At 46.2% G+C, this 11273-nt stretch overlaps 1 protein-coding gene across 1 annotated transcript in view; it reads right to left on the minus strand.

Moving 5' to 3' along the window:
* Positions 1–1046: 1046 nt before the first annotated feature.
* Positions 1047–11273, minus strand: part of LOC108802466 (poly [ADP-ribose] polymerase 14-like) — a 21722-nt gene continuing 11495 nt past the window's right edge. The window contains exons 5-8 of the mRNA XM_018574324.1: positions 10205–10441; positions 7112–9369; positions 2333–2569; positions 1047–1256 (exon numbers count right to left, since the gene is read on the minus strand). Coding sequence (XP_018429826.1) covers positions 1047–1256; positions 2333–2569; positions 7112–9369; positions 10205–10441 — 2942 coding nt within the window. The remainder of the gene's footprint in view (positions 1257–2332; positions 2570–7111; positions 9370–10204; positions 10442–11273) is intronic.

The following is an 11273-nucleotide window of genomic DNA, read 5'->3' on the forward strand; positions in this document are numbered from 1 at the left end:
TAACAATCGCCATAGCGACCCAGGCGGCCGCTATGGGGCCCGGACACAGGGGGGACCGGCCAGGGCATCCCTCTGAGGCGGTGTGGGCCGCCTGGTTGGCTATGGCATGTAAGGGTGCTGGCTGTCACTGACACAGCTCCTCAGCGGCTGTGAAGATCACTGTGTCAGTGACAGCCACCAGCTGCGGCAGAAGAGGCCGGCGTTCGCAGTGAAGGAGGAGGCGGGGCCCGTCTAAGAGCAACCCCGCCTCCTCTTACATCACTGGCCAGCGACCTAAGAGCAGACGGGGCCCGTCGATAGAAGAGGAGACGGGGCCCGGGGACGGAAGAGGAGGCGGGGCCCGGTGACCACGGAGGCGGACAGCGCTGACAGGTAAGAGGTGTGCAGCCCATCTGAGACCCTGCAGAGCCCACTATAGAGAGTCTATGGCGGGCTGTGCAGGGTCACTCTCAGGTGGGCTGTTTGGTATATCAGGTGGGCTCTGCAAGTGGCATAACTAGCAATCACGGGGCCCCATACAAAATGTTGCTATGGGGCCCTGTGATTTCTAGTTACGCCCCTGGATGCAGTCTATGAGTGACATGGATCAGCGGTATGTGTGTATGTATGAGTCCAGGGCTGGATTTCCCACAAGGCCACCGAGGCCAGGCCTTGGGGTAGCAGGGAATAGAGGAGCAGCACAGCCGCCAGGCGGGTAGATTTTTTTTTTCCTTGCCCCATGCCTCGGGCAATAAAGAGAACCTGTCACCTCTAAATGCTATCACAAAGTGGCTTGTTAGCTCTTGTGTGATAGCAATAAAGTCAAATGAAAAAAAAAAAAGTTTGATCAAATGTGTGTGGGGGAGGGTGAGGATGAAAGGTTATAGAGATGTGAGATGAATGGGATATTAGATGTATTATCTTATCTGTTAGGTTAAATTAACTGTTTTTGTTTTCTTGTTTTTGTGATTTGTGGAATTGATAAAAATTAATAAAAAAAAATAAAAAGTAAAAAATAAAATAAATAAAAAGTAAGAAAAAAAAAGTTAAAAAATTATAAGAAATAATTAAAATAGAGTGATTAGGACCAAATCAACTTCTTGAAGATTCTGCACTCTGGTTTTGCAGCTAAACTGGGAAATCTCATCGAACATCACAAATGCCACGACAGGCTTCGGGAAGCCGAGATTGCCGGTCCCAAAAGCTGGAAATGATATTGATGTCCTCTGGTTCTGCTCCGCCAGCGTCAAACATTGTTTAATAATTGTGCGAAGAATCTGAAACACAAAGTCCAAGAGCAAATTAAATCTATGATGCGGTCTATGAGTGACATGGATACAGCGGTATGTGTATGAGTCCCACCCTTCCCCCCGTTATTATCTGTGATTCTGTCACTTCCTGTATCAGGCCAAGCTGTCCAACCAAGCCGGCAGTTACAGGAAGTCTCAGTTTCAGCTGCCAAATGGTCAGAGCCTTTACATTCACTGTAAGGCAGAAAGTTACAGTTAATCGCCATGACAAAACTTCTCATAGGAAACCACCAAACAAGATCATGAAAGATGAGGGACGTCTTCATACAGAAGTTTTACCCCAATAAAAACCCAACAATGTGATCAATATCCACAAATATCACAAAAAAAGAGCCACAATGAAGACAAATGGTATTTTGTACCTCATCTCGAAATGGCCCAATTTTATGTCCATGTGGCCCCATAGTAAGATCAGAAAAGGTACAAAGAGGAACCCCAGCCAAAGGTTTATGTATAGTAGGGAAAGGTGAGAACCTCTGGAGATTGTCTGAAGTTCCTCCTAAAGACCCACCAATAAAATGTTCCATGCGATGGCTTCATTATGGTTGGGGATGTGATGGAGGGGTCTGATAGAGGCGTCTGATGGAGGGATCTGATGGAGGGGTCTGATGGAGGGATCTAATAGAGGCGTCTGATGGAGGGATCTAATGGAGGGATCTGATGGAGGGGATCTAATGGAGGGGATCTAATGGAGGGATCTAATGGAGGGATCTAATGGAGGGATCTAATGGGGGGATCTAATGGGGGGTTCTGATGGAGGGATCTGATGGAGGGATCTGATGGAGGGGTCTGATGGAGGGGTCTGATGGAGGGGATCTAATGGAGGGGATTTAATGGGGGGATCTAATGGAGGGATCTAATGGGGGGATCTAATGGAGGGATTTGATGGAGGGATCCGATGGAGGGGTATGATAAAGGGATCTAATGGAGGGATCTGATTTCTTTGCTCAGTCCATAGGTTAAACATAGGAAATCTCTGTGTATATGAGCAGCTTTAGTGACCACACTCCATTCCCCACCCCCCTCTGCAGACCTGAACGTACCGTTTCTGATGTTCCTTGTCCGCTGTCCCAGTGAGGGGTCACAACATGGAGAACCTCCTGACAGTTGAGGTTGCAGCCGTCGGTGCTGTACACAGATCCTGCTACCCCCTGCGCGCCCCGACTTTCATCATTCAGAAGCCGCTGGATCTCGGAGCCGGCCCGATTGAACAAGGCTGCAGATATGGCGCCGGCATTCAGATCCAGATCAGATCCTACACTGTTCACAATGACATCCGTCTGCCATGGAAAGAGATGACAAATGTTATTATTATTATGGGATATTCGGGGAAATGAATTGAATTTGAACAGGTCCAAAAAAACCCCCAGACTTTGGAATTCTTATTTGTTCCAAATCAGGAAAGAAAAATATCCCAAATTAGAGGTACCTATTATAGTGAATATATAGTGATGAGTATATAGTGATGAGTATATATAGTGATGAGTATATAATGATGAGTATATAGTGATGAGTATATATAGTGATGAGTATATAATGATGAGTATATAGTGATGAGTATATATAGTGATGAGTATATATAGTGATGAGTATATAGTGATGAGTATATAATGATGAGTATATAGTGATGAGTATATATAGTGATGAGTATATATAATGATGAGTATATAGTGATGAGTATGTATAATGATGAGTATATATAATGATGAGTATATAGTGATGAGTATATAGTGATGAGTATGTATAATGATGAGTATATATAGTGATGAGTATCATCCTTCTACTGTTACATTTCCTTATCAGGGCAGGTATATACCCGCATACTACTATACATTATATAGAATCTTATACAATATTATCTGATTCAAGTCCACAGTGTGCAGCTCCACACACAGGTTTCCTTCCACACATAGGGAGAGGTGAGCCGTCTCTTCTGCTGCACACCGAGGACAGGGAGGGACTTATAGTGAATCAAACCCCAAAATAAAGATTTGATACATTGTAGCTTTAGATGTGTCGGCTGCATTCTTTTTATTTCATTTGGCTCTTTTCACCTGGAGACAGTGGCGTCGCTACAGGGGGGCAAGTGCCCCCCCTAGGTTATCACTTGCCCCCCCCCCGTGTGCCCCCCCCCGCCAGGGATCGGCAAGGTGTCCTTGCAGGGTCCGCCGCGGTCGAACGGAACAGTTGGTACGTCTCAACACCCCCGTCCAATTTGATGTTTTGGTACCTTCCTGCCCACGTGCAGGAAGGGTTTTTTTTCTCAGGGACGGCCGCGGAGCTTGTGGCAGAGCCTGATGGCTGTTCGTGGCAGTGTGAAGTGAAGTCAAGTCACTGCACTGGTAAGTCTGCAATGATCTGGAGCTGGGGGGGAGAGGGAACAGCAGCAGGTGAGTGAGATGTGTCTGGGGCTGGCTGGGGGGATAGCAGGAGTTGAGGCTTGGTGTCTGGGGCTGGGGGGACAGCACAGCAGCTTAGTTTATATGATAGAAAAAGGAAAGAAAAAAGATGGGGGGTTTTTTGGGCACCTAATGACAAATCCAAAGCAATTTAGCAGTAAAAAAGTATTTTTAATCTTAGTAATATTTTAAAAGATTGATTCACATACAGTACAAGTAATAAAAACAACCGCCTGATCAGATGTCTCCTTGTACGCTCACTCCATTTATACCGCCCATTTCAAGAAAGACATGATAGCATGATTGAAAAATTAATTGAATACATGATTGAAAAATTAATTTGGGTTCATTAAAAAGTGGAGGGACATAGGCTTTGCTCACTCCACCTATGAACATCCCATTCAAGAATACATGATAGAATGGTTAATTAATAGCATGATTAGAATAATAGATACATGAATAAGGATGGTTGAGAATGGGGGAGCGAATATTGTCTCAACGTTTCGCGCTCAGAGGAACCCTGTGTCGAGCAGTTTGAGGTGGGAGGCATAGAATAATAGGGAAGCCTTGTATGGAGTAAAGAACCGCAGGATTTGGGTCACTTGTTCACCTAGACACTGCCTCACATGGAGGCCCCACAAACGCACAGGGACTCATGTCCTCCAAACACCTCCGAGCCACCCGTACCCAGTACCGCGCAGGGTTTGGTCCTCGCTCCTCTCCCTCTCCCCTGGGAGGACTGTTTTGGTGTACTGCCCGGTTGGGGCCGTCTTGGATACACGCACGTCAGCCTGCTAAATTGATTCTCTCCATCTCATGAAGAAGCGCCTCTGAGCGCGAAACGTCGAGACAATATTCGCTCCCCTATTCTCAACCATCCTTATTCATGTATCTATTATTCTAATCATGCTATTAATTAACCATTCTATCATGTATTCTTGAATGGGATGTTCATAGGTGGAGTGAGCAAAGCCTATGTCCCTCCACTTTTTAATGAACCCAAATTAATTTTTCAATCATGTATTCAATTAATTTTTCAATCATGCTATCATGTCTTTCTTGAAATGGGCGGTATAAATGGAGTGAGCGTATAAGGAGACATCTGATCAGCCGGTTGTTTTTATTACTTGCACTGTATGAATCAATCTTTTAAAATATTACTAAGATTAAAAATACTTTTTTACTGCTAAATTGCTTTGGATTTGTCATTAGGTGCCCAAAAAACCCCCCCATCTTTTTTCTTTCCTTTTTATACCAAAGTTCTTAGGGGTGTGGCACCAACTACTCAGGCCCCGGCCATAAATACTAATTTAAGCTTAGTTTATATGGCCGACGTTGGGGGGGTTTCTGCAGAGATCACCACAGGTAAAGCAAGCAGCTGGCCTGGTGCTCAAGACTGAATAGGGGCCCGACCCTGGGGTGGTGGAAGGCCAAGCCTTTGCAGAGGACAGCAGCTGTTCTCTGCAAAGGCTTCCCTAGCCCCTACCACAGCGTCGGGCCCCTATTCAGCCTTTGGCACCACCTGCTTGCTGCTACTGTACTGATCTCTGCATCAGCACAGTAGCAGCAAGCAGCTGGTGCCCAAAACGTAATAATAGGGGCCCGACGCTGAGGTGGGGAGCCTTTGCAGAGGACAGCACTTCAGCGTTGGGCCCCTATTATTCAGCTTTGGGCACCAGCTGCTTGCTGCTACTATGCTGCTTCTGCAGAGTCAGGTAGCCAATAACAGGCTGGCTATTGCACCCGCCCACTGCCTGCTGTCAATCAACAGAGGTGGACCTGATAGAAAACTTCAGGTCCCTCGTCTGCTGATTGACAGCAGGCAGTGCGAGGGTGCAGTAGTCAGCCTGTTTTTGGCTATTGCAATTTGAAATATCCAATAGCAGGCTGGCTATTGCTTCCAGCAATGAAGTAAAAAAAAAAAAAAGTTTAAAAAAATAAAATAAACTAAAATTAAAAAAGTTAAAAAAATAAAGTTAAATTAATAAAATGTAAAAATGTAAAAAAGTTAAATAAATAAAAAATACAAAAGTTAAATAAATAAAAAGTAAAAATGTAAAAAAATAAAAAGTTAAATAAACTAAAATTAAAAATCCCCCATAAAATTAAAGGCCCCAGACCCTGCGAACACACGCATTTAAAAAACATAACATAAAATAAAATATTTTCCTGATCCCTGGATCCACCGACAAGTGCAGCCTCCCGTCTACTATGCTGTCAGAAGCTGCATACAGCATGCGCTGGTTACTACTTAAACCGGCGCGCAGTGTGCAGCTTCTGAGAAGATACGCTATTAGCGTAGCGGGAGTGATGCAAAATGCGCAGCCGACTTCCTCGCTATGCTAATAGCGTATCTTGTCAGAAGGTCCACACAGCGGGCCAGTTTAAGTAGTAACCAGCACATGCTGTATGCAGCTTCTGTCGCAACTGCAGGGCGCAGATGCCATCCGCAATTAAATCAGCTCTCGGCGCCCATCGGTTGCGACATGCAATGAAAATTATTAGTGCCCCCCCAGATCTGACTGTGGTATCTTATGTGCCCCCCCTATATATTGTTCCTAGAGTCGCCACTGCCTGGAGATCCTGCGAATAACATTTCCTGCCCCTTTGTGTCTACACTTACTCCTCCTCTGTATCTCTGGAGGCAGCCATGATTGTCAGCCACGCTGCCTTTGTTCATCTCCATTAAACTGGCGGATTACAAAAGAGAGATAACATTGTGTGCTCGGCTCACAGTACGGTGCACTGAATTCCTGGCGGATATTTTCCGTACTGCCTGAAAATGTTGTTAGCGTGATAAAACGAATGCAGCCACCACATGAAGGGTAACAGGCGGCGTGTAAAACACATTTTATAAGTAAATTTGGGAAGGGTTAGAACCGCTGTTAGGTTTTATTGCGGTCGTTGTCCCTGTTGGGTATTTTCCTTTCACTTCCTCTCATCAAACTTTGACAGGAAGCAAGAAGAATTTTCCCCAAAAGGGGACACACACAGGCCCGGATTTCCCACAAGGCCACCGAGGCCCGGCCTCGGGGCGGCAGCGGTGACCTTGTGGGGAAGTTGCGGGCGCCGGTGTAAGGTGTCCGGCGGTCGCACACTACGGTCCGCCGCTGTCAGATCCTTCCTTTCGACGTCAATCCACATTAACAGGATGCCGGAGGAAGTATCTGACAGCTGGGGGGAGGAGTTGCGGCCGTCTACCTTGCTATCACACAGGGGCTTGTTATCTCCTGTGTGATAGCAATAAAGTTAGGTGGGGGAAAAAATGACATTGATTTTAAAAAAAAATATTAAATTAAAAAAAAAAGGTGATTAAAAAGTAATAAATCCGGCCCTGGACTCACGCAGCAATAAAGACTTGACAAAGGTTCTGCTCCTCCCCTCTATCAATCTGAAACCTAAACTGTTGGTGGATCTACATACCGAACAGTCCTCAATGTTCTTCTGAAGCAGTTTGATCTTCAGTCCTCCCTTGGTCATCACAGCGTTCCCTTTACTCACTCGCCGTTGTGGGCTCTCTGCCACTCTTGGGCTCGGCTGGGGTGCCGTTGCTGTAGATGGCACGGTGCTGGTCTGGTTACCAAATTTGGCCTTTGTGACCTGGGAGAAAATGTTGACAGTTTCGTCTTTGGTGTCCACCAGATGGATCCTCTGTAAAGTGCTCTGTAGTCCCGGCGTCTCTGTGTAGTCCCGTATAGCTTCCAATATGTTTTCCACACATAACTTTAAGGGAAATCCAAACACCCCGGAGCTGACGGCTGGGATTGCTATTGAACTGTGACCCTTCTCGGAGGCCAGCTGTAGACTGGTGGTGATCGCCCTTCGTAGAAGCCTTTCACATCTGGAGGGAGAACGTGAGTCCCACCGGGGACCGACTGTGTGTATGACCTGTTTGCACGGCAATTTCCCGGCCTCGGTGATGACTGAATCGCCGGTGGACAATGTTCCATCCTTCCTGATAATCTTATCGCAGTCATCTTGGAGTTTATGTCCTGCTGCATCCAGAATAGCTTTTGCCAACCCCCCAATATGTTTCAGATCTTCATTGGCTGCGTTCACAATGACATCTACATTGTGACGGCACAGGTCATCTTTATATACAGAGAGGGTCAGACCCTTAGAAAGGTTCATTTCAAATCGTGATTTACTAAATAGATTCTCCTCCACACCGGCCTCCTCCAGAACTATCACACAATGGAAGTTTGTCCTTGCGGCTGTAACGTGCAATTCTTTATTGGCATTCCAAAATTTCTTGGCTCCCGGTTTGTCAATCCGCAGAACATCACAGTGAAGTGAGTCCACAATGTCCCTAATGTCATTTTCTGCCTCTCGAACCTTCACCCGCGGGCCCGACACACATACGTTGTTCTCATTTTTTGTTACATTTACATTTTTCTTTATCTTCTCCAAAATCTCCTTTCTTTCCTCCCAAATGAACTTCATTATGGCCGATCCTTGGACTGGAATCTCTGCCTGTGTGGTGGTGTTCTTCTCCAGGAAGTCACCGACCTGCTCGTAGCATATTTGTACACTTGAAGACAGGCCGCTGATAACCACATTGTCCTCTGTCCCAGAAGAAGATTCCAGAATCTGGACTGTCAAGCTCTCTGCATTAAATGACTGGAGGAGATGGGATTGGAGACTTCTCCACTCTGGAGTTTTCAGCAGACTTTTGTCTTCCACAGGAAGTTCCCGGTGAACCAGTTCTTCTTTCATTTGTTCTTCAGCCTCCATCAAGTCGTTCTTTGAGTAAGCCGTCAGTTTAACATTGTCATCATCAATCTCCAGCAGTGCGTTCATGTTGTGACGTACAAACAGCAGACAGGACAGGTCCTCATTATCGGAGGATCTCAGGAACTGAACGAGATGTGGATTCATCTGGATGGATTTACTTTTCATTTCTTGTTTGAGGTTGAGTATCTCACATTTGGCAGTGAGCACCTCATCTCTCAGTCCTGATAGCCGGGCTTTCTTTGTTGGCACATCATAGTCCATCTTCAGCTCTGGAACTTGGTCCAGTATCTTCTTCTTCAGGCCGCTGTTACACATGATCTGATAGAGGGCTGGGGACATGGATAACATCTCAGTTTTGGTTTGATTCTTTCTTTCCACCTTTTCTGAGGTTTCCTCCACCAATTGTCTGAATGTCGGGTCAATCTCGGTAACATCCTTGGACATTCCGGCCAAGAAAACTTTGTCTGAATCAAAGTCAGGTTTGATGAGTACTCTGTCATAGGTGGAGCTGCTGACATGTTCTCTGATAGCTTCCCAGACCGACTCATCCATTTTATATTCTTTTACTGTGAACTTTGATATGAGAAGTGAGAATTCATTCCAAACCTCCTCATTCCATTTCGGCACAAGTTTTGCCGCAGACCTGAGATGAGTGGCCGAGGAAGGAGGGAAGATGAGTTGAAGGGCAGGATTCTGGCAGTCTTGAGCTGGCCATTTGATCTCACAGTGTTTATCCGCCATCTTCTTAGCTATGTTGTTCTTTAATCCTTCATTACTACAGATATGTTGCAATATGTAGGGACTGATATTGAACTCTATGGGCTTTGGTATTTCTATACAAGGTCCTTGCTGCCCATACAGTGCTATACTCAGCATGGGGTAGTAAGGGAACACGGATATCTTTCTCTTGGAAAACACATGCTCCTTCTCCAAAACTCTTTTAACATCTGGAAGAGAAGGAAACAAGCAGATGGTTCACGATCAAGCGACACTTATCACTTACATTAGGTTCTTCAAAGTGGTTGGTTAAATATCATTCATTTCAGAATTCAAAACAACTGGTAACATGACAGGGCAATGTGGTGACTTAGTGGCTGCTATGGAGGCTTTGGGTGGAGAGGTCTGGGGTTTCATTCCGTACCAGGGCTCAGTCAGAATGTTTGTATTTTCTTCCTGTGTTTTTATGGCTTTCATAACCCAATTTTACCAAATTTTAGTTCAAAAGTTACTGTGTATTTGAATGATCAATGTGCTCCGCAATGATCTGCAGAATACAGTATATCAGCCGTGTATAAATACATTCTTAGTGACTTTCTGAAGTGAAAGTGTCAAAACAGTTTTTTGTAATCTGTTGGCCAACAATATTACATGGCAGATTATTTGATGGGTAAAAAAAGTTGACATTGCCATTAAACAAAGGCTGCTCATAACCAATCCCTTGGCCAGATCTGCTCATTCTCAATCTGGGAGCATTGCTTGCATGGATTAGGCTGAGTATGAACACTCTGATGTTGGCCCCAAATGGTTCCACCCAGGGGCGGACTGGGCCGGGGGGCAGGGTGGCAATTGCCCCCCGGGCCTCTCTGATGCCATCGCGAAGGGCCGCTGCCACCTGCACCCGGCCAGCCGCCCGCCCTCCGCATATTCTGGGCTAAAAGTTGCCAGTCAGCCCCTGGTTCCACCCCACCACCAAGTGCCATCAGGGACAATATCAGACCATTAAGAGGTGAAGGTTCAGTCTTGCTCTCCGCTGTTCTCTTGAGTCTCACCCTGTGAACTCACCTGCTGCATCATGAAACGTGATCAATGCGGCTCTTTCCTCCGGTAACATCACAGTTTCTTCTACTCTTCCTCCTCCTTGTTTTGGGCTCTCGAAGAAAGCTGCCAGGTGCATCTCAGATGTGTTCTCCGGTAAATTCTCCACCCTGACACTTTGGGGTTCCTCCAGAGGCCTCGCTGTCAGTTTGGTGTGAGCCACTCTGAGGCTGCTGGAGAAAGTTCTGATGAATGTCGGAATATCTGGGGAAAAACAACAGATTTGTTTCTCAGTTTTAACTGAACAAGCACAACTAACGACTGAGGGAACGCAGAGCCGACCTGCTGAGCCGCTTTCATTTCACACATTTATCTTGTACAGCCGGCCACCCAACAAGAACACCGTGATTGGTGATATTTGTGTCTGATGAATGACCTTGGTGAACATGCGGCCAGTGTGTTCCCTGAATTCATGACCGCCCTCTTGCTGCACCCATTGTAGCCCTGCCCACAAACATTGAAGCATGAGAGGGAGGTTGTACAGCACATAATCATGTGAACTACAAGAAGTTGTGGCTCCAGAGCACATGTGAGGAGAATGCTGGAACTTTGCTGGTTGTACATTTTTGTTACATTGTATCATTGTAGGGATTTAGTATTTTTCCTAATGCTCCGCCTTTGTTTGTGATCTATCAGTGTAAGGATAGTCAGCTTAGCTGTGTGCTGGCTTGTGTCCTCTAAGTGTGCAGTGTTATTAGTCACAGGCTGTGTTGGGTGTGCTCCAGTAGGATCAGGGCCGGATTTCCCACAAGGCCAACCAAGGCCCGGCCTTGGGGCAGCAGGGAGTAGAGGGGCAGCAGGGAGTAGAGGGGCAGCAGGGGTGTGGAATTCCTATCTCCCGATGCCCGGGACATGCAGTTCCAGGTGCCAGGCGTGTAGTTGTTTTCTACATTAAGCCCGGCTTTGGGCAAGCAGAGCTAAATGTACAGCGGGGAAGCCGCCTCTTGTTTTATACAAGTGATCCCGGCAATGTCGCTGAGATTACTTGTATGCAGCCTGCAGGTCTGCCATTCTCCAGGGGGGGGGGGGGGGGGGG

Source organism: Nanorana parkeri, unplaced genomic scaffold (assembly GCF_000935625.1).
Source record: "Nanorana parkeri isolate BGI_ZX_2015 unplaced genomic scaffold, ASM93562v1 scaffold2884, whole genome shotgun sequence".
Taxonomy (NCBI): Eukaryota; Metazoa; Chordata; class Amphibia; order Anura; family Dicroglossidae; genus Nanorana; species Nanorana parkeri.